At 38.4% G+C, this 25,128-nt stretch overlaps 1 protein-coding gene across 1 annotated transcript in view; it reads left to right on the top strand.

The window, feature by feature from the left end:
- The window catches only part of LOC114664349 (thyrotropin-releasing hormone-degrading ectoenzyme-like), a 940,843-nt gene that overhangs the window by 471,120 nt on the left and 444,595 nt on the right, over positions 1-25,128 (top strand). The window contains 1 exon segment of the mRNA XM_028818439.2: positions 23,860-23,973. Coding sequence (XP_028674272.2) covers positions 23,860-23,973 — 114 coding nt within the window.

The following is a 25,128-nucleotide window of genomic DNA, read 5'->3' as shown; positions in this document are numbered from 1 at the left end:
CTCCCGACACCCTCATACGATACCACAGCTCCTCTTGAGGCACCCTGTCATATGCTTTCTCCAGGTCCACAAAGACACAATGCAACTCCTTCTGGCCTTCTCTATATTTCTCCATCAACACCCTCAGAGTTAACATCGCATCTGTGGTGCTCTTTCTCAGCATTAAACCATACTGCTGCTCACTAATCATCACCTCCCTTCTTAACCTAGCTTCCACTACTCTTTCCCATAACTTCATGCTGTGGCTCATCAATTTTATCCCTCTGTAGTTACTACAGCTCTGCACATCTCCCTTAATTTTAAAAAGTGCTTTACAAATAATACAAGAAATAAATTGCAAAAATAAATAAATGGCAGAAATCGAGAAATCCCTAACAGATTTGAATCTGTTGCCATTGAATTCTGGTAGTTAATTGGTTATAATGACAAGGATCAATTTCCACTTTGACAACATATGCTAAATTGCCAGGCATAAGGGGAACATAAAAACACCAAGTGGAGTGGAAGCTGCAGAAAATAAACCTCCTCAGTACTGAAACATGATAAAGTTATTAATTTCTGATTACATAATGTCAAAAGTCTGGCAAGTTTTCATTATGAAAGAAAAGCAGAGAATTTAAAGGCTAATTGAATATATAATGACCTTATGTATTGGTCACCCTGTTTCACAGCCCAATATTCGATATGAAACTAAACTCTCACAAACGTAACCATGTATTTGGAAATCTCCTGTCTTTTCAATGTTTCATTAACATATTAACTTCATCCTGTACCCTAATTAATGAAAGTCTTCCAAAACTATTTCACTTTTTTAATTCTTTTGCGCTTTTTTAACCTTAGTGCAGTTTTTCCATCAACATATCAAGTCAAAGATATAGCCTACTAAGTCAAAATGCTGCACTTGATGTTTACTAAACCTATAAATATTAAACAGGATATAAAACTGGAAGGAATTCAGCAGGAATGGTAATATGTAACTGATCAAAGGCAAGCTGCTTCTGGTGAGCATGAAGCACTAGAGACCCAGAAATGCGGGCTTCAAGAGAAAAATGTCATGGATTTACGGATTGAGTTTTGTGATACTTATGTACAGTGAATTTGTAGTCATCAGTTACAGATTTGTATTTTGTCTCTTCATGCCTAAATCAAAATAGATTGGAAGTTATTCCCGACTCGCTAAGTACACAACTCATTACCAGATGATGAGGAATCATTGAAGAAATCGCTGTGGATGGCAGATGTTTCTTGTTTAAGGAGCATGAATGGCAGTAATAGCCAGAGGAATAAGCACAGACCCAAGAATGATATCTGCTTTTTGAAATATGTGTTTGCAGAGAACCGCAAAAAAGAAAACATGCTGAAATAGATGTGACACTGATAAAAATGCCAATATATCTGCAGGTTAAATTAAGAATATACACGAGATGTATGATGCTGGCTGAAAGGAAATAAACTCAAAAACATATTTATGTTGGCAGCATGTTCCCATCTGCTGGGTAATCAGTAAAAGTGATTTTAAAATTGTTAAGGAAATGGTAGACTACACAGCTAAAAATTTATTTTAATTGTTTAAGCTAATTAGAGGGTTATTGGGTGATGGAGCCAGCACTGTTAACAAGATGACACTCCTGAATGAGACACCAGTCACATTCAATTCACATTAATAAAATGTAGAGCTTCCAATTTAACTTTTATCTACCTATTTTTTGAAAACTGAATTGCTCTGAGAAAATTCACACAGAGGTGGGTAGAAAGTTGTAAAATCCACACAAATGGCATCATGGATGGCCTTGCCAATTACTGTGCTGTCATAAAAAACAAAACTTTTAACTAATCAACAAACATTTTGCTCTAACGCTTCTCTAGTGTTTTAAAGATACATCTGAGGATGTGGTGGGACACATCATCAGTGATATTTCCTGAGGTCATTGGGTGTTTCTGGTCCCACAACATTAGACACCCTTCCTCAGGTGACCCAGCCAGGGTTGATCAGGTCCCAGCAGCAATAGCCCACGATTCAGACCTCCTGATCCAAAGCCATCTGGAGCTCCTCTCTGCAGCCTTTATGGTGGACTTTATGGCTCTCCTTACATAAAGAGCAGCCATCAAAGCCTTTACACTCCACCTCAATGGGCTCACAATGAGCATTCCAGCCTTTCCTCCACTGCTGCACTTCTCCACCAGCTCATGATACTTGGACCACTTTCGTTCATTAGCCTCTTCAATGCAGTAAGCACCTTGCTTTGAAGAGGCAGATGTTAACACCATGTCTGGCCTCAAAGAAGTTGGTGTAATGTGGTCCAGGAGCTTGAGCTGTCTACTCGCAATTCCCAGCCTAATGCTGAGGTGAGCAGGCTGGCTGCTACCTGAAGGCTGTGGCATTGTATTTATAGGAAGCAGGGTGGGACTGAATTTGGGACCACAAGGGTGCTGCTTCAGTTCCCACCTCTGACTACTGTGCCACACTGAGCAAGTCACTTAACTTATCTTCACCATAACTGTAAAAAAATACATGTAAACAGTTGAACTCTGGATCTGTACAGAAACTGGGGATGCCAGTCTCAATGTGCAATATGGATTGAATTACCTTTGTCTGGTCTGCGATACCCTGTATAGTGGGAAAGAAGACACCAGAATTCACACTAGGCATTTAGTAGTTTGGGACAAATCGGGATCAGAATGAAAGATGTAAGATACAAAAAGGTTGAGTTTCAAACACAAAAGTGTGTTTTTATTTACAGCAGGAATATTAACTGGTGTCATGGAGGCTTTTTACACAGTCCACACTGCAACTGACACACAAAACACAAAGAATCAATATCCCCAAAAAAAAACTGTACAATAATGAAAGTGAGTATGACAAGTCCAGAAAGAAAAACAAATAAGAACGATAAATGTATTCATGCAAAAAGTCTTCTTCAATGAATATGCAGGCAAGAAGAAACACCCCAATAACATAAAAGATATTTGTATTTACAGAAAGAAAATATATACACAAGTATAAGCTGTTATGGTTGATGTATTTTATAAGCTTAGCTACACCAAACACTCACCACCACAACTTGGTCAAAAAGAGACCACCCCTGCAGGCAGGAAATGCCTTTTATTCTCAGCCGACCAATCCTGGAATTCTAACATAACCCTTTAACCAATCACGTGTGAAGCAGGCACATTCACGCTTCATGTCACATCCCGCCTCTGCACGACCCTTATTAAAATATAAACAGACTAGCAGGCGCACGTGAACATTCACAGGTGTCAGGACTCAAGCAGTTTCTGACTCCATGCTGAAGGTAATAACGCTCTTTCTAAACCGCTGATTAGGTTAACCGTCAGGACCAAGGGAATTAAATTTTAAAATGATATGCAATTAATTTCGGTGTATTTGATAAAGCATGCGTCATGGATGCAAATCTAAAAATGAAAAGGAAACCACACTTAAAAAGTAGCACTACTTTGACACTGGCTGCTGTCCATTTACAAAACTGAGCACAAACGTACGTATGCATGGTCTGAGGCTGCCGCGAAAATATGCGTAGCTTTATGCCAAGTTTACTTTTTATACATCTTGACATGAGCATGGAAACAGGCATATGCAACATTTTTGTTTTGTTGGACAAAAAAATGCTTGTTGTAAGCCAGGTGCAAGGTAAATTTTACCACTACACTAGTCACTGGTAAACACAACATATTCACTGCGAAAAACTCTCTTAGGTGAATTTTGCTGATCAACACAAGTGTGGCTTATGTTTATCTAAGAAGAATATCTCTGGGTTAATTTAAATAAGAGGAAGAAAGGATTGGGGAGTTATCGAGCTAACCTGTATAGATACTTTGTGCCATTTATAGTCTCAGCTCCTTCGTCATGCTACAGCAGTCCTAATGCATCTTTCTAGAATATATCAATTTCCACAGATTACAGAACCCACAAGACATTAAACATAAAACTTTCTGTGATAAAACTTTGTGGTGTAGTGGTGATTGATAACAATTTAGGCAACAAGACTTCTAAGTGTAAATTTTGACTCTGATTTTAATTACTGATTTGGTTTGGATCAAGTCAATTTTCTGGCTTCAGTCTTTTGCCACACACTTTGCTCTCTTCCGTCCTGGCACAATGTAGTGCACAACTCTACCAATTCATTTCATGTGTGTTCAAAGGTGTAAGATTGCCGTTCTGATCTCCATAGAATTCTCTTTTGTTTAGATCTTAAACTTATTCATTATGCTGCCCATTGTTTTCACCTCTTTTCTGGCCCACGTCACCCATTTTGAACCTCTCAACCTGATCTGTCAATGGAACAGAACCCTCAGAATGAGGGTGGGAGGTGATATTATATGCGTATTACTTACAGACACATTGTTTATCAAGAGCAGTGATCATTTATTTATTGCTATAATATGCATAATGACTGTATTACCGTAACATAGACACTTTCAGCCTGTGTGGAACTCACTTACAGTACATACTGCCATTAATCAATTACCAAGTAAGGTACAGGATCAGCTATAAATTATTTAGTTGTTATTAAAGGCTCTGTTATGTGTCAGGTTTACATGGCAAGCGAGCACTTGAAATAAAGGAGAACAGCAAAGGTAACAAGGTTATTTGAATTTCTGAAAATATTTGTAAATGTGTACAATCAAATAATGTGTGCTATCTAAATCTGTTCTCTCTGTATTCTTTCTGTGACAAGGCATAATGCTTAAGTGTAAAGTGTTGTTAAAGTGAAAATTCGTTTTCAACTAGTAATTTGTCAGTATATATTATTAATTTAGCACAGGCACTGTGATCATCAGGTAGGTATCACCCAGTAAATGGCTGCCTGCCATTTCCAGAGTCCTGGGTTAAGTCCATCCTCTGTAGGCTTCCCTGGCATCTCCTAAAACGTTGAGCTTGATCTGATTGTTACTCTCAAACCTCTCCAGTATATGTCATGTATAAATATATGAGGATGACAAGTGGGTTCCAGCCTTGCACTGAATGCTGCTGAGATGAGTAGCAGCCTCTTACCTCCATACTTTAGAATAAGCAGGTTAGGAAAAGCAAACCTATACACCAGTTCCTACAAAATAACAATTGTAGTGTTCAGGAACTAGATGACATTAAAAATCAGTGTTTCAGTTTAAGATCTACATAATGTACACACATTAATTACTTCATAGATTCATTTAAATTTTAAATATACAGTATATGCATTTCATCTTTTATTTTTCATAATTTGTGTGTTTGTATGATAGGGTGTTGTTTTTTATAGTATTTCTATATTTCTTGAGGTTCTGTAAAAGCTAAATTGTCCTTTTGGGATAAATAAAGTATCTATCTATCTATCTATCTATCTATCTATCTATCTATCTATCTATCTATCTATCTATCTATCTATCTATCTATCTATCTATCTATCTATCTATCTATCTATCTATCTATCTATCTATCTATCTATCTATCTATCTATCTATCTATCTATCTATCTATCTATTTTATCATTCATAAATACCTTTTCAAGGTCCTTTCCTCAAAAAGTACTCACAAGCACAATTCATACATTAATTCTCCTCTACTCTCCTCCAGGTAAGCCTTTTTCTGAACCTCCCGAATACAACTCACCGGAATGAGGTTGGATGGCTTGTTTTATGCCAGACCTGACAGTACTTCCAGTGCCACATGATTATACCCTGGAAATACTTCCAGGTCAGGTGGAACCTCCTTAATTTGTGAGTCCTCTCCCCACAGCTCCCTCTGGCAGCACCCATGTAACCCTAAATGACTGTCCATCAGGACTGCAACTCCCAAGGTGCCCTGCGTGTATACAAATGGGACCTCCACCCATGGGATGCTGCCATCTGGTACACTGGGGACTACATGGACCCAAGAGACTGCCTTTCTCAGTCCTTCTGTTTTATCTTCCCAGCCCGGAAAGATATCTGCATCTACCCTGGCTGGGATGCCTGTCCATCCATATATTTCCTTATGGCCTCCTGTCTGGGTAAGAATTTGCCCTCCCTTCTGGTTGAGATGTCAGTCTGTCCACCTTGGAACCTACACACACTATCTGTCTTAAAATCTTAAAAGAGGAGTCAATTAAAATGAATTCACAAGAAGTTAATTAGCAGCACAAACAGGGCACTCATTAAAAACAGGGTTAAAATGAAAACCTGCAGCCACGGTGGTCCTCCAGGACCGGAATTGGCGACCCCTGCTCTAAGCAAAACATGGATTTCTGTAGGCAGGAATCAGTTTAAGTGAGGTTTTCTTTGTAAGTGCTGCTGACCAATAAGAACACGACAGTGGATGTTAAAACGTGTTTAAATGATCAAAGCCGCTAGGACACCAAGGGCCACCAGAGGGCACAGTATTCTGATATCTAGAAGTAGAGTGCCACTCTGTTGTTAAACTTAACTCACTTATCATTTAATTTTCTGCTGTTAGTCTTTTTCATTTCAGCTGCTAGTATGGAAGCTGACTTTATCTAAACAAACTGTTTAGAATCTGTTCTGTATTGAAAATAAGGGAAATAGAAATCTATCTATCTATCTATCTATCTATCTATCTATCTATCTATCTATCTATCTATCTATCTATCTATCTATCTATCTATCTATCTATCTATCTATCTATCTATCTATCTATCTATCTATCTATCTATCTATCTATCTATCTATTTGCTGAATCCATTTATGCCACTACAGTGTTGTGTTTTTTAATTTGTTCATTTATCTTTGCATTGCACACTTCACACTGACAAGTTTGCTTACAATGATAAAATCATCAAAACAAATCAGCAGTAATATAAATACTAAACACCATGAAATAGAGCACAACAATCACCATGTAGTATGCACCTACAGTAGATAGATAGATAGATAGATAGATAGATAGATAGATAGATAGATAGATAGATAGATAGATAGATAGATAGATAGATAGATAGATAGATAGATAGATAGATTGTATAGATCTGTATATATTTTTTTAGTAATTATCTTCTACTTATTAACAATGTACAACATAGGTAAATAGCCATATTTCAATTCAAACCTATCTTTGATTAGTGAATAAATATCTCAGCTTTTAAGAGAATGGTCATGCAATTAGTGGGCCTGCTGTTTTATGGATATAGAGTTCTAGGTTCAAATCCTGTGTCTGTGTCGAGTAGGCACATTAGCTCAGTGCCAGCCTTTGTTTTTTCCTCTGCCCACTGGGTACTTTACTTTTCCTCCCACATCTCTAAAGCCATGCATGATGTCATAGTTGGCCATTTCAAACTGGGCCCCATCTTAAAGTGAGAGTGTATATGACTTAATTGTTCAGGATCATTACCTTCCTTTCACCGAGGTGCTACTAGGACAGATAATAGACCCCTGTAATCCAGAATTGGCTTAAGAGGGTTTTCACACAATAATGTTGCAATATGTAAAATGTAACACTTTCAAATCCAATTAGTCAAACTCAGGGTCACAGGGGGTTATCCCTATCTCATCTTCATTAAATACAAGACAGAAACCAATACTTTTGCACATATCCAAGGCCAATTCAGGGTTACCAATCACCCAAACCTGCAGATCTTCAGTAATGTGGAGAAAAACACAATAATATTTAACTGCAGAATCACAGAGCTATAAGTCACTACAATTTTTGACTGCAGTTTCTTGGTGCAAGTCATATTAGAGTAAGTTAATGGTTAGGGATTAGTGTGGTTGGCATGTAGTATAGACAGTTAAGTTTAGGGGTAGCTTAGAGTTAGGAGTTAGTATGTGTGTGGTACATACGTGGGGTAAAACCACTTCCATCCTGACACTGCTGGTGTACACCTGTGGTGATGTATGGCTCTGTGGCTTTGCAGTTGGATGCTACTCAAAATAACAGACTACCTGGAGGAAAGCAGCAAGAAAAACTGTGAGAATGTGCAAACACCACTGGATCATACCTGGGCACTGAATTCAAAACCAGGACACTACTAAGGACAACCACAGGCTACTATTTGTATGTATATTCTCTATACTGCATATATTTACTATATATGTACTATATATACAATGGAAAGAATCAAAGAAAAATAGACTGGGCTGTCAACAGCAAACCTCATTTAACCACCAATATGCATAGGCTATTTTAAGATGGTACAAAGTATGCTTCTGAAGTTTGTGAAGTATCTTCTCTGGATTCTGATTCCAGATTGAATAGTCTATCATCCATTTTACTAACCGAAGGTTGTAAACCGGATATGGATGCAGGGCGCTGGGCGCTGGGTGCTGGGTACACCGAGGCACACGCGCACTGCCGCACAATATGAACGAGCCCGCCACAGAGCAAAAAAATAGCGCAGGGCGCATCGAGGCACACGCGCACTGCCGCACTGCAACCAGCCCGCCACAGACCAAAAAAATAAAACTCCGCCACAGAGCAAAAAAATAAACGAGAGGATTCGAAGGTTGTATTACACTACAGAAACCCCAGAGGTCCACGCAAACCCCGCCACTGAGCAAACAAATAAAAACGAGCCCGCCACGGAGCAAAACAATTGCGCAGGGCCCGTCGAAGCGCACGCGCACTGACGCACTGCAATGAGCCCGCCACAGAGCACAAAAATAAATGAGAGGATTCGAAAGTTGTATTACAGTACGGAAAACCCAGGGGTCCACACTACACAGCATATATGAATCACATTCCACACTACACAGCATATTGGAATCACATTACAGTATTACAGTAGTACATTATTAACAGACCAGCCACAGAAAACACAGAAACGCCACCAGATGGAAAGAAACAATACACGAGCGCTCCGTATTAAACGTAAGTGCGATTATAATTCTTAACAGTAGACGCCGTATAGCTAACGGAGTCACGGCTCCAAAAACAAACAGCTCAACGACACATCCACAGAAACGCGAAGGTTGTACACTGGATGTCACGCGCACTGCCGCACTGCAACGAGCCCACTACCTGTAAACTAGACTTGCTCTAATCCACTGTGCCGGTAATGTTGATCACATAGCAGTCATTCAGTTTGGCGCCCGCCCCAAAGTCCAGAGTCAAACGCAGCGGCGTCCCGCCCAAACAACACAACCTGTGAGCTACACTTGCTCTAATCCACTGTGACAGTAATATAGATCATATGACGGTCACAGACTCTAACCCAGCGGCTTCCCAGACTCAGTGGCTGGCACACGAACACCACAACCTGCAAACTGAACTTGCGCAGCGGCGAGCGGCTTCCCACACTCAATGGCTGGCACACGAACACCACAACCTGTAAACTGAACTTGCTGTGCTCCACTCTGCCAGCAGTTGGTGTCAGCAAAGGCAACGGAATCACGTCTCCACAAAACGAGACCGCTTTACTACAGATATGCTTATGTAATTAAATGACATTTCCCCAGACACACCCACCCTCCATGATATGTCATCCATCCAGATATCGGACGGAACAGAAACTGATTGCCATTCTTGGCTTTCTGATTCGCTGGCGAATCGCGGGCTTACTAGTTGCATAAGGCCTGGAAGGGATGCAGCTGGAGGTATGGATATTTCTGCTCTTCTGGGTTTTCAGCTTTGGAGATAGATTTGTGACTGGCTGCATCACACTAAAATATTTCCTTAAAGACGCACCTTTAAATCCAGCCCTGTGAAAGTCACAGATGTTTATTTTTAGTCATCTGCATTACTATGTCCAGAAAATTAAATAATTTCTTAATATTTTCTTAAATAAAGTAACTTGCATGTCTCTAGCCCAGTGTATGATTAAGCAAGGAGGCACTAATGATTAGTGACATCAGAAATTCATTAAAGAAAACTGACAAACTGAGACAAAAATGGGCTGAAAACAACTGGGAAAAAGACAACTGGAGTAAAAGGTGATGGGGTGATAGGTGGAACACTTAAGAATTCAAATATTCACCATATGGTTTTGTTTCTGACCCATTCATTTTATGACATTTGAATATGAATCTGTTCTCTTTTTAGTTGGACCCATTTATTCGATCAAGAATTATAAATTGAGTCAATGAGCTTCACAATGCATCGATCTTCACTTGCCTGGCAACAGTTTTGTTCTTGCTTTGTTGGAATCTTCAATTTCAGAGACTCCTCAATGCTTTAAAGGCCAGTTGGTTGACAATGTTTGAAATAACTTCAGAGGATGTTCTAAGTGATAGAAAATATTATTATTGGTGGGCAAACACACATATAAGATACTGGATTCACTGGTGTACGTGTATGATATATGGAACATGTTTTTGTTTTAGGTATTTTATTAATACTATTGTTATTGACTTTTTATAAATTTGTAAAGACAAAATATACCTAAAATACAGCATTTCTTTATTTACAGGGCTGAGCAGTTGAGAGGCAGTATACCTGGTTTAAAGGTAGATTTTTTCAGACAGTAGAGGCCATGTCCCAGTTTCTGTCCATGTGGAGTTTACTCATTCTTCCCATGTTGCTGTGTTTTCTTCCCTGATTTCTTCAGATTGTCACCCACCTCTCAAGGATGTTCCTGCCGGAGTTACTGGCGATACAGAATTGAGCAGGTGTAAGTGTGGGTGTGTATAAAAGTGAACCCTGAAAAAAGTAACCTACATACAGTAAATTAGGATGTGATGACTGCATTTTTACATTTTATTTTTAGCACAAACAGTAAACTTTTTTCCCTAACATGACCAAGGAGAATTGTTTACCTGGAAGACTCCTGTTTTAGCTTTGTTGGTAAAGAAATAACAGACTGTAGCTAAATAGATTAATGGCTGTAGCTATGTAGGTGAATGATTGAATTAACAGCACATCTTTACAAATTGTTTATCAAGTATTTCATTCACTTCAGTTCATTTGACTTTAGACTAGAAGGATGTGGACCTCTGGTCCAGTAATGATCAGGATTCTAGCTCCAGTAGCTCACGAGTAGCAGCAGGTTGCCAGAGCTGTCATTCTTTTCCTTCCTATCACATAATCAGCTTAAATAATTTGTTTCATGCTCAGCAGATATTGCTGCTCTTCTTTTTCTTTATGCCATGTCACCATCTCAATGCTGTAGGAAAGACCTGAACCCAATAACATCTCATAAGTTCCTGCTAGTCACATGTTTTGCTTTTACAGAGCATGCAACATAAGCTTTTGTGTGGCATAGAGGTTAAGGATTTGGAATTCAAACCCTGAGGTTGTGGATTCAGATTCTGCTACTGACACTGTGTAACCCTGAGCGAGTCACTTCATCTGGCTATGCTCCAATTTGAAAAACAAAAGTAATGTAACAAATTGTATCATAAATGTTGTAAGTCACCTTCGATAAAGGTGTCAGCCAAATAATAAGCATAAGGGACGGCCGGCAGCCCAACCTGGCCGGGACGCCGAAGAAATGGAAGGATGGGGGAAGGTAGCTTCTTTAGGGCACTGCCTTCCCCAGAACACTAAATGGCAGCTCCCCTGGGTTGCAACAGTGTCCCAGATTCCCACTGGGCACCATGGGACTTGGAGTTCTTTACTTCAGCCCTGTTGTGTACTGTGGGTGCCGCCAGGGTGCGCTGCAAAGACTGGGGAGCCATATGGCATGGGCCAATATAAGAGGACTTGCCGACCTCATAGAGGCAAGCCAGAGTCAGGTGGAAGGTGGACGAAGCTTTCTGGGAGGAGCAGAGGAGGCAAAGACAGGAGACAAAAAGAAAGAAGAGTCATTGTGTGCTGTACTATTCTTGTACTTGTGGCTATGGTTGTGGGAAGAGTTTCCCATGCAATAAAAATACTCTTTTGCACTTTTAACTTGTGCCCTGTGTCTGTTGTGTTGGGTTTGGGAAGCTGGAACACCCTCTATTGTCTACACAAGTAATAATATTATGAGGTTACTGGAGCTGCTAAATCTTGAATATGCTATATAGAACTGCATATGAGTAAAACATTCCAGCTATAGATCAGTTTCTGTTTTTCCTAGTGACTTGACTTGTGTTGATGGTCACTGTAAAACACAATTTTACACAAAGTGTATGCTTTTAATTTGAAATGGGTAATCACTATGAATAAAGTGAAATTAGTTTACAAATTTATCTATATACCTATCTATTTAGATATTATTATTATTATTATTATTATTATTATTATTATTATTAGATGTTTACGATTGTCACTTATTTACGTCTTTCACTCAACTATTTTATAAACATATATGTGTATAGCTATAGATATAGATAGATATGGATATAAATATTTATACTGTAGATAGTATTTATGGCCACTTGTATCACAGTTAAGTAGACTTTTCTCTTAGAATAAAGCCAGTAAAAACCACATTATCTCAAAAATAGAGAGTCAAGTCAATGTATTTTTGTATAGTATTATGGGCTGGCTCAGAATATAAGGATATGGGACATGGGGACAAAATAATAAAATACTGTGCCTCTCTCTGGGCCTTCCTAAACAACAACAATGCAAACTCTTCCTATCTCCAGAGCTTTTTAACCAAATAAGGTGGATGTGATATAATTGGGTTTCTGTTGTTCCTGGAATGGCATTCGACTTGTTCAAGGACAACCATTCATCTTCAAACAAACATGTTTAATCTCAGCCGCTGACTTTATTAAGGATGAGCTTTATGAATGTTTTTACAAATCAGAAAGGAAGGTTCTTTTTTTAAAAACTGAAACTGGAGGTTTTGTGGTGCTTTTACATGGATTTCCTGGTTTGCAATATTAGAGGTTGAGTTTAAGGTGAAAAACATTCCTGGAACAACAACTATGAGAATGTCACTTTTGTGTATTTCCTCCTTGCAAGGTGAGTTTTTGTTTTCACTCCATTCCCATCTCCAGGCCTTTTTGTGCAATGAGTAGGAGTCCCTTTTAAAAGACCTAATCAAGATTACTTAGCGTGTCATGCTCACCTAACTATTAAGTATCTTCTGGACAGTTTGCAGACTAGCAAAATACTGAGGCCTTCTTTTTAGAGCTCCATCCAGAAGCCCAGGGTTCTCCACTAATATGGATTACTGTCCAAACTTCAACCATGTCAGGGTTGGCACATGCAATAGCTGCTGTTATCTTTTCTCCAGGTGGACTAGTTTTTTATTAAAGCAACTCCTATGCCTTTTTTCAATTATGATATTATCCTGTCAAAGAAATGCATCAGTCACTATTCTAGGTGGGGTGTTTGTATTGTTAACACTAGAATAACCAGAGCCAACAAAAAAACTCGTAAATCCAGCCCACCTTAAATTCCTTCGCACCTCTCCTTCACCGTCTTTTGTCTTGTAAATGTGTCGATAAGCCCAAGCAGCAAGCAGCCTGCTATACCAACCCCCATCACCTCAGAACAGGCAAGAAGTTCTCCCAGTTCCTGCCTTGATTGATTATCTGGGAGTGAGCTACCCAGAATTGTAAGGGGAAATAATTTGATGTGTAAACACATTGTTAAAACAGAAACTTTTTTCATGTTTTAGTAATAAATAAGAAAATGTAGACATGAATTGTATAATGTATGAAAGCTGATGGCCAAATATCCACAATGTCAAAGCCGCACTGACAAAAAAACAGAGACATAGGTATATATGATATACATGTCATAAATGTAGAAAGGACGGTCCTTGGGTGTGTGGGAACTGCTAACATTTGAATCTGATGATTGCACATAGCGCGGAACTGTCCTCTGTACTATTCTTTCCTCTGCATGTCCTGGAGTACAAAAGAAACAGCACCATGCACCAAAATGTGAAAGACTGCATGGGCAAGATTGAAAAAAAAAAAAAACACGGTCACTGATTACAAGCGCAAGAAAGCTTTCGAATGAATATGAATAATATGAATAATGTTCCATTAGTGCCACAATGTTTTCTGAAATGTATTATACAGGTCATAAAATGAGTTATTCCAAATATTATATATACCTATGTCTCTGTTTTTTGTCAGTGCAGCTTTGACATCATGGACCATAAGGTGCATACTAAGTCAACGTGAGCAGGAACACTCAATAAAAATGAATAAAAAAAAATTCAAATGACGGTGAGATACGAAGAAGGCAGATTTACCAGTGTTTGTGTGTCAGCTTTTATCTCTCCAGATCAGAGAATTTCCAGTTCCATTGTCTCAAAACACCACTCACATCTACAGTTATTCCCAGTTTCAGATAAAAACTAACAAGGTCATATCCCTGGGGGAGGTGTTGTATCATGACGCTAACTTCTACAAGTACTATAAATTTACACAGGCTGTTGCAGACACAAATCAAATGTATGTTTTTATTATATAATATTAACAATAAGAGTAGCTTACTACTCAAAATGGTAAATTTGCTGGGGAGCTGGATTCGAACTCACAACCTCCGGATTATAAGTCGGCAGCTCTAACCACAGCACCATGGAAGCTGTCATATTGTACTTGCACCTTTTGTGAAAGTGTTTATTTGATATTTGCCCATCAGCTTTATACAATTCATGTCTACATTTTGTTATTTATTACTAAAACATGAAAAACGTTTCTGTTTAAATGATGTGTTTACATAGATTGTTATAGACATGAAACACACATCATATTATTTCCCCTTACAATTCTGGGTAGCTCACTCCCAGATAATCAATCAAGGCAGGAACTGGGAGAACTTCTTGCCCGTTCTGAGGCGGTGGGGGGATGGAATAGCAGGCTGCTTTCTGCTTGGGCTTATTGACAAATTTAGAAGACAAAAGACGCTGATGGAGAGGTGTGAAGGGACTTAAGGTGGGCCGGATTTATGAGTTTTTTCGTTGGCTCTGGTAATTCTAGTGTTAAGAGGTAATATCCTGAATGTCATCTCTGGTGAGATACAAAACACAGTGTAATACTCAGTGCCACTATATGCAGCCTGCCTTGTGCCCTGTGCTGGCTGGGATTGGCTCCAGCAGACCCCCATGACCCTAAGTTAGGACATAGGGGGTTGGATAATGACTGACTGACTGACTATATGCAGCACACTCTTTACTAAGGATAACCTGGCTCAGAACATATTTACAACTACCTAATTCTGAAAAAGATCTTTTCCTTCTTCCTTTGTTGGAACCTACTGACCACACTCTGAATTCCCATTTCTTTTAGTCTGATCACTAACCTTTCATGTGGTACTTTATCAAATACCTCAAGGAAATCCAGATAAATAATATTAAATGCACTTTTCCAACCATATTCTTTTATTGCTTCCTCATTGAACTCCAGCATATTAGTACAACACAATCTTCCCCTTGAACCCATGTTAAGTATTTGCTAACAACCATGTTCTAGACACATGCTGTACAATCTTTTACTTATTAATTGCTTCCATGAATTTACCTGTAATGCATGTTAAGGTTACTGGCCTAGAGTTACTTGGATCAGTCCAATCACCCTTTTTATTCAATGTCTTTAAGCACAAGAGAATGAATAACTGGTCCTGGTGATTTGCTAGATTTCAGCCTCTCTCTACAATTTCCAAGTCACTCAGTACCTCCTTAGTGGTACTTGTTTCTGCTGTAGGTGATCAACTTTTTTACACATACAAAAGGACATGCTGTGGTCCCTTACAACCCTAAAGTGAATTACAGGTGTTTGATATTAAATACATTGATGGAGATAATATTTAAAATGTTTCTATTGTATATAATGAAATACTTAGTTGATTTTATGAGGTACAAGAATGACATTTGGTAATCCAAGGGAGCCATGCATATTCATTTCATTTAAACGTAGACATAGAAATGATACCTTGCTGCATCTAAGTCAAACAGATGTAATAGTTTTATGAAACGTGGGCCCTCATTACATATAAGATCTATGTTACAATTTTAAAAGTATTATAAGACAGCAAAAACAGCATCATGCTACTCCCCTCTCCCCACTGCAAAAATGGCCTAAGTGTGGTTTGCTATCAAGGATATCTTCCTACTGCTTGACAAAAATCGCAGCACTAAGGAGATTTCTTGTTGTTCCAAACAGACAAAAGATAATGCACTTATTGGTATGCAGTCTGACAATCCATAACTGAGAATTGTAACACATTAGCTTCGGCCACTGGGACTTGTTCTCCTTTGTTAATCCTAAATGCAGAAGGAGGGAGCATAAGAAGGATCAGGATAACAATCATCTCACACCAACTCTTAAATCTCTTCATTGGCTGTCAGCTAAGTGTAAAACAGACTTTAGAAGTCCTCCTTTTCCCATTTAAAGCTTTGAATGGTTTCAGTCCTCTAGCTGAACTTATTAAGGTTTATACAACAGTGTATGCTGGGATCTTATAATACCAAAGGGCACCAAAACTGCATTACGATGAAGAGCCTTTATTCACAGGCCTTAAATATGAACAATCTAGCTTCAAAAGTAAATGATACCCCATCGGCTTCAGGATTTATAAACCATGGGAACATCTGTCATTTTTCTATAGTCTTGTTAAAGCAGCTGACCTATGCAACATGTTGTCCATTTTCAAAACTACTTAAACAAATTCAGGATTAAGGAGTGTTACAGCCTGTGCAGTGGTTCTACAATTAGCAGATGGACAGATATTGTTGTTTTCCATGTATGTTTATTGGTTTCTACTTTTTTTGATGTATTTGAACAAAACTGTTTCCTCATATGTAATATTTCTGTATTTAGTGAGTGGTGTAAGCTATGCCTTGTAATTTGTCCTATTATATTGTATTTCTGAGGTGGCAATGATAGATTGGCCATCTCGCTCCGTGAAGATGATTACTTGTGTTCTGTTTTGTATTGTATGTTCCCCATTTTTTGACACCCACTGCAGACCCAATCTACCTGGAAAGGGGTCCATCTCTGAGTTGCCATTCCCAAGATTTCTTCGATTTTTTCCCCTGCAAGGGTTTTTTGGGGAGTTTTTTCTTGTCACCTTAAGGAGTCAATGCTGGGAGGGAGCTGTCAAAAAACAGGGCCTGGTAAAGCCTATTGAGGCATTCCTTCCGTGATTTTGGTCTATACAAGAAAAAAAAAAATGTTATTGTTATGCCAACAACATTAGCCAAAATTATATCTGATGACAGTCTATGGTATAGGACATCTGCTTCCACTCATTCCAAGTGAATGCAAAGGTGCCAGAACACCTAACATGACTGTGTTCTGGGAGAGAAAAACCTACACAAATATGAGAGGAACGTGCAAACGGCGAAAGAAAGTGACTGTCGTGAGACAAGATGTTTCTAAGCATTATTATGAGAAGAAATAAACCAGAAGATGAAAATGTTAGATAAGGAAAAATTGTTTTAAACAAACTGAGTCAATACCAAAAGAAAGATTAAGAAAACAAAGCATGAGCACAAAATAGGAGTCAGTACTCAAGGGTGAAAAGTAGTTCAGGAAACTGAAACAAAAAATAATGCTAGGCCTACCTGTTGAAAGGAGTTTTTAGTTTACCCAGACTATGGATAACATCTAATTTAAATGGAACTATATGTATACTGAAATTTCTGGTGACCTCACCGATGAAGTGATTTGTGGTCATGTGACACATCTGCCTTTTCGTGTAAACAAAGAATGAGATGAGCAAAAACAAAAACAACTTTTGCCAAAATATATCAAAATCATCAGAAAACCCTGAAAATATTTTTTTCCACAATAAAAAACTGTAAAATAACACACATTAAATAATATGCTGTTGCATTGATCAGGCTAGGTGCACCAGGAAGCAGCAAGACGTAGGATTGTTTGAATTTGTTTTCAGTTGTTACCAGTGGAGTTTTAATTTCCTTTTTCCCATGTACTGCTGCTTAGTTAATGTCATTTAAACTTAACTTGATGAGATGCATGAGGAAAATCCTTTATATGCAACCCCAACATCACATCTGGAGTTGAAATTCCGTCAAGCACCATGCTACATTGCCCAACGGCAGCCAGATCTGAGGATACAAGATTTCTACTCCCTGATTTGTAATGAAAGACTTTCTGCATAAATATTCTAGCCCCTTGTAAGATCCTGTAGACAGAAGCTTGTGGCCACCAAAAACATCTATCCATAAAGATTAAGTTTGAGATAGAAATCCTAGTTGCTTACAAAGATAAGGCTCAAAAGACAGAACTTTCAAAAGCAGTTATGACAAACCTGAGTAGGGCATGGACTTTGAAATAAGCAAAACTGAGAAAGAAACAGAACGTGAGCACAACGCCAAAAGAGACGGGAGCAGAGCAGTGGTGACCTGTTTGTGGTTTTCTGCAGCAGAGAGACTGATAGTGTGATCCAGCAGAAAGAAGAGGTTCAGATCTGCTCAGTGATTTCAGGGAGCAGTGACGGCAGTATAAGGCTGGCAAGCAGAAGGAACAGTACAGAGCGAAGTGGTCAAGGTGTAAGTGTTTGTGAAGCTGAGAGGAGCTGTGGTTATGTGCAGGACTGGGGCAATGGTTCTCCTGGAAAGGGGCTGAACTGTGTGCTTGTGTACTTATTCATTCCAAGGATATTATTTCTTGGTGCACTGTGTATACTTTAATTCTTTATGGTTTTAGTAAAGAGGGAAAATGTCAAGGACCGCTAATACAGGGCATTACAGCAACTAAACCAAATATTAAATATAATTAAATAAATAGTGGCAGATTCAAATGCTATTAAATGCATGTGTACACAAACTAAGATATTCATAGAAACACACTGCAAAGCAGAAACGCTAACCACTGTGGTATTGGCAAGTCCATAATGGTGAATTGGTTTGGATGTACTCATCTACCTAGAAGGCACATAAATGTTATGGCTTCAGGAGTTAAAATTCCTTTAATTGCCTTCTATGGAGGAACACCTTGCATCATAAGAAAATCACCATTGAAAGAGCACAAGCTAATTCAATCATTTGACAAGCATTGCCTTCTCAGTCAGTTGATTCAAACAAATACTGTGCAGAACATAAAATGAAGTATGAGATTATTCTTTCCTCTGTCAACAAGACAAAAGTTGATTGACTTTCTTGTGAACAAAGATTACAGATGGCAGTAGATTGTGGTGGCATATAAAGCTTTCCTTTACATAAGAAACATAGATACCTGGATTAAATGATCCAGTACTACAGTAAATATTAGTACTTTGCTTGCCTTTATCTCCATATCATATTTGAAAAATAAGGTGAATAGCATTGATGACCAATTCTGGGATGAATGGCTTGTTCTTGTCCCACCTAAGCATAGAGTTTCTGGATTCTTCTTGTATGGTTTGCAAATTGGAAAGAACTGTCCTTATGCCTCCTCTGTAATTTTTTCATCCAGAACAGCATATTCATGGTCTCGCTCATTCCTCTAGGTTGGTGGCCCCTCATCACCTCAGGTCCATTTTTATCAGAGAAAACCATCTCCCAGTATTGTATTCAAGCCTTAAAGATCGGATGTGGTGCAAGCAGAATATGTTGGATTGATAGAAATACATACCAAACCTAATCTCACACATTTTCTTTATGAATGAGGCCACTCTCAGGAAAAGATAAATGTCATTCAGGCTTTGTTACATTATTATGCATTGTCATAACAAAGCAGACAGTTCTTGCTGTTTATGACTTAGGTGCATTGAATCCCCCAGGCTTTCATATGCAAATGATCTTGCTGTTCTCCAGCTAGGAATCACTCTTCCGTGAAAGCTACAACTTTCATTGCATTGATTTTACATCAAGCGATCCTATCCATGGACATGTTGAAAATGTTACGGAAAATGAAGCGGTCTATAATTTACTTCAAGTCATGCAGACAGATCAGGGAGCCTAAAACTTGCTTAATTTACATTGTTGCTGTTCTGGGATACATTTTACTTTCTCGCATGGAGTAAACAAAAAACTTATGTATTTCTAACAAAAGGTTTTAATTATCAGGGACCAAGAGAAAATGCTGATCCATAATTGTACACATTGATTGGTTTCTTGTGACAGGTATTTTTTAAACCTCATGACTGGCAGTTACACAGATACAGGAGATAGATAGATAGATAGATAGATAGATAGATAGATAGATAGATAGATAGATAGATAGATAGATAGATAGATAGATAGATAGATAGATAGATAGATAGATAGATAGATAGATAGATAGATAGATAGATCAGTAAACTGGATAGACAGAATACACCACTATGCTGTCAATACAACTTTAGTGTCTACTTCCTCTCTCTCTCTCTCTCTCTCTCTCTATCCATAATATATATATATATAATCGTTATATAGTTACTAGGGGGATTACCCCCTGCTCGCTTCCTTTGCCAACCCCTGTGGCCTGTGCTATGCGCCAGCCACTTCGCATCTCTGCCGCACCCCAAGGAGACGTGGTCGCTCCTCCAAAACCCCCTCTTAAACGGTGATACAATGGGAATTAAATACAGTTTTTTTTACCTCCTCTTTGTCCGATCAGCTGCTAGCTGGCTGCTGCTGATCTGCATCTCGTGCGGCACTTCAAAAAATTAAAAGCCTGTACAGCAGCTGTCTTTGTCATCTACTCTTTGTCTTTTATTTCCAGCCCTGAGCGTGGTTAAATCTGTTGGCACAAAGTCTCATCTCGCCAGAAGTGAGTTCTTGATATTTTAGTTTATAATTTAAAAATGGAATAAGAATCTGAAAATCTAACAACATCACATTAAAGTTCGATAAATTCTGAAAAGAATGATACCAAACATATATAATTAGGTTTTTAAAATAAGTCCGCTATAAAGCGTGACAAAAAAAACGTGACATAAAAGTGTCACATAAAATTGTTGCACTTTTAGGCTTAGGATTTTATATATATAGAGAGTAGATGTGAAAAAGTATGCACACCCCATGATTTGTTTTTTGTAAACATTTGTGGAAATTTCAAGATTTGATCTTTACTTAAACAGAATCTTTAGGTAAACATGATACAATCAACAAAAAAGTGAAAATTTGTTTAAAAAATATATACTATATATTTTCTCCAATATTAGCTTCTTTACACTGGCTGCCTGTCAGTTTTCGAATTGATTTTAAAATCTTGTTGCTAGTTGCCAGCTATCTAGAGTGCTTAGATCTTTGGGTCAGTTGTCTCTTGTTGTCCCTCGTACCAAGTGTAAAACCAAGGGGGACAGGGCTTTTGCAGCTGCTGCTCCTCGCCTGTGGAACTCTTTATCTCATTACTTAAAGGAGTCGTCTACAATTGAACTGTTCAAAACAAGACTAAAGACTCATTTCTATTCACTTGCTTTCCGTGACCTTCAGTAGTACTGATGGTTTCCTCATTGTGATTATGTAATCTTACTTCTATTTATTATTTATTTTATTTATGTTCATTTATTTTATTTCTATGTATGTTATTTATGTTAATTGTGTTTTTTTCTTCTTATATTGTAAAGCACTTTGGCCACAGCATTCCTATGTTGTTTTAAATGTGCTATATAAATAAATTGACATTGACATAAACAGATATTCCATTTTCTTCTGTGTAAAAAGTAAGTCCACCCTCGGCTCTGCATTATCCCTCAAGCAGTCCTTAACATTGATAGGGTGAAAGTTTTTTCTCACTCCTCCATACAGAATTCTTTCAGTTGCAGACCATTCTACTTCCTTCTTTTCAACCATTTACTGGTATGTTTAGGGTCACTTGCCTGGTTAACTTTTATTTGAGCTTCAATTTTCTAACAGATGTTCTTACATTCCTAAATTGTCCCTAGTGTGTGGTTGGTGTGTGTGTCCTGCGGTGGGCTGGCGCCCTGCCCGGGATTTGTTCCTGCTTTGCACCCTGTGCTGGCTGGGATTGGCTCCAGCAGACCCCAGTGACCCTGTGTTAGGATATAGTGGGTTGGATAATGGATGGATGTTCTTACATTATCCTGAAGCACCCTCTGCTACAATGAAGAAACCCTGGTGGATTCTAAGATGCTACGCTGCTCAGACTCTGATGCAGCAAGACATCCCCCAAACCATTTATACCACTAAGCTTTACAGTTGGTTCTTTTGGTTAAATGGTGTCTTTGGTGTACCATGGCCAAATAACTCTATGTTTGCCATATCTGTCCTAACCATGTTGTTCCAGGTGTTTTCCTAGGCAAAGTTAATGGACACATTTTAGTCTTCTTGGTGTCCGCACTGCACAGACAATGCTTCCTCCTGGCACACCTCCAATCTAGATCTAATTTGTGCAGCCTCTTTCTATTGGTAGAATCATGTGCCTAGATGTCAAGAGTGGCAAGGAACTACCTGTAGGTCTTGTGATGAAATTTTAGGGTTCTTGGAGACATCTTTTAGTGTCGTGTTCTGCTCTTGGGCTAAACTTGCTAGCGAAGCCTGGTCTGGACATGGTAGCAGTTGTTTGAAATCTCCTCCACTTGTAGATGAACTTCTGAAAAGTGGAATAGTTGATTTACAATTGTTTGAAGATCATTTTACATCCTTTTCCTGACTCCCAGGTATCTATAACCTTATTTCTGAAGACCTCTCTTTTGGTCTAGGCATCATTATACACTTTGACAGAAAAGAGCAAACCAATCTAAATATCTGAGTTTAAATAAGACAGGTTTAGATAAGATCCCCTCTAATGATGTTCTAATCATTTGCATCTGATACTGATTTGAGATATTTGAGTTAGTGATAAATGTGGGGGAGTAGACTTACATTTTCCTAAAGTGAAATTTTCCTTTATATTAATTTAAATTATACAATGGACTACACAATATAAATGGGGCATGGTGTTTGTTATATTGTATCACCTTTATCTATTTATAATGTGGACATGAAGTTCATGGTATGTACATGTATGTTATAAAAGAAACAATATGGTACACCGGCAAATTATGCATAATCACTTTTACAAAAAAATGAATTATTATGGAGCAGGGCAGGGCTGGATGTCTGGGGTGCTACTGAATGTTTGAGGTTGAGGTCCATGTAGGTGACACACAATCACAGTCACAGTCGTTCTTATGGCTGATGCTGCATTCATTCGCTGTGGGCTAATCAAGAACACACACTAGATATACTCAAGCAGTTGTTAGTTTGAGTAGCTATAGAATATTCTTATTTCCCGTGGATGAAAAGTGTGATATTTTGAATTTTGCGCCGGTATTACCATTGTTCCCTTTAAGTACCATGTTGGCATGAGCAAAAAGTTTTCAATTATGTTACCATGTAAGCAGTACTTAACATTATGCTATAATTATGTATTCATTTGTAAAAACTTTTCCACGTTAAAAAAAAATATTTTGTTAAGTGTGATCTGTAAATTAGCATGTTTAGTAAAGCTGTTTGAGCACATAACATTTTATTTATTCATTAATTTGTTTATGAATCTGAACAGATATTAAGCTAACAATCGGCAACAAAGTTAAAAAATTTGAGTGGGCAACTTTGTCAGGTAGCTCTTTAAATATTGCATTACATGCAACTAGATTATTAAAAAGGCATTAAAAGTTATTTTTAAATTCATCCTAATTACAACACTGCATTGGCATCAGAGTCTAAAAGGAGTGTTGCTTGTCTCTTTACATTCAAGTCTTGTAAAAATGTCTACCAGTCAATAATGCATTTCATTTTTTAACAATTCTTTTCATCTTTTTGTTCAAGATTGAATACACCTGATCCATTAAAGTATAACCCAACAACTTGCATTGTGGCTAATTAGGTTCCTGTTATACAGTATATTTGATTGTGTTTTATGTATAGTATGTCTAGTGAAATACTAAATGCCGTTCGGGGTGATTTTCTCTCTTTACCCATTTGTTGCAGGGATAGACTCTTCCTTTACTTTTCCTTGAGTTGATTAAATACATCAAGAAAATGCAAGTATGAATGGATTGCATTCCAGATTAAAGCCAGAACTGAATGACACCATTCATAAGCATTGTGTTGAAAGTATACTAATCAGTTGTTAGAAGTTCCACAAATCATATACAAGAATATCAAGAAAGTGATTTTCATTGCTGTTCACATGAACTAAATGTGTTACTTGTTTTTGTTTTTGCAGTGGTTTGGTGACCTTGTGACCCCAGTGTGGTGGGAAGATGTCTGGTTAAAAGAAGGATTTGCTCATTTCTTTGAATTTGTGGGCACAGATTTTCTCTTCCCCAACTGGAACATGGTAAGTTTATGGCCTCTCTATTCATTTGTGAGGATTTTATTTTCCTGTAACAATTCTTGTCTCATTTTAATTTGATTGCTTATCTTTTAATTCAAATATCTTAGAACAGGAAAAGAACTGAATTGATACTGTTATGTTGTGGTATTAATGTTATTTCATTTGGACAGTAGGTGGCACTGTACAAAGATATAAATAGAACGGGGAGAGGGATGGGAGTTCCGGGAAGGAGATTGTATGAGAGAGGCTTTTCTATAATAAAGAAGGTTTGGAGATTTCTTTGTGTACTAATCAATATAACAAAATTGGCGACGAGAACGTTTCTAAGCAATGATGGACGCCTCTACTGTTCCACTACCAGCTGCTTTTCTTCCTTGTCCAGGAGAGCCCACGCTTCCGTTTGATACGTGGATGAAAATATTTGAAAATTATTTGCTTGTTATTGGGGCAGATGGAGACAACTGGACAGTAGCCAGGAAACGAGCGTTGCTTCTGCACTGTTTGGGCACTGAAGGACACAGACTTTTCTATACATTACCAAACACAGGGAACACATACGCAGAGGCCGTGGCGGCGTTGAAGGCGCATTTTCTGCCCAAGTGCAATGTGGTTGTTGAACGCCATAAATTTCGTAGTAGAGCCCAACTACATGACGAAACTGTGGCTCAGTATATTTCTGCGTTACGAGATCTTGCATCTACCTGCGACTTTAAAGATAAAGCTGATGAAATGCTACGGGACCAGTTGGTAGAAAAGACAGCCTGTCCACGGGTCCGCGAGAAACTATTATTTGAACATGACCTCACTCTTGAAAAAGCGGTGATGCTCGCTTCGCAAATTGAAGCTGCTAAAAACCAAGCGGGGATCCTGGCGGCCACTTCTCCAGCTTCAGTCGATGCAGTTCAAAGCACGATGCTATCTACACGATGCCGCGATGGTCAGGCCCCCATACAGCCTAGTTATGGCACTCCTATGACCTCCAATAAGAATCGGTCGTGTTTCCGCTGTGGATCCAAAGCACATCTCGCAAATGCTCCAGAGTGTCCGGCTGCATCGGCTATTTGCAGAAGCTGCGGGAAATCTGGACATTTTTCTCGTGTATGTCGCTCTCCTCCACAAGACCGAGTTCGAGGTATTGAGATTCCGGAAACTACCATT

Source organism: Erpetoichthys calabaricus, chromosome 1 (assembly GCF_900747795.2).
Source record: "Erpetoichthys calabaricus chromosome 1, fErpCal1.3, whole genome shotgun sequence".
Taxonomy (NCBI): Eukaryota; Metazoa; Chordata; class Cladistia; order Polypteriformes; family Polypteridae; genus Erpetoichthys; species Erpetoichthys calabaricus.
The sequence above is the reverse complement of the archived record's forward strand: the minus strand, read 5'-3'. Positions and strand labels throughout refer to the sequence as shown.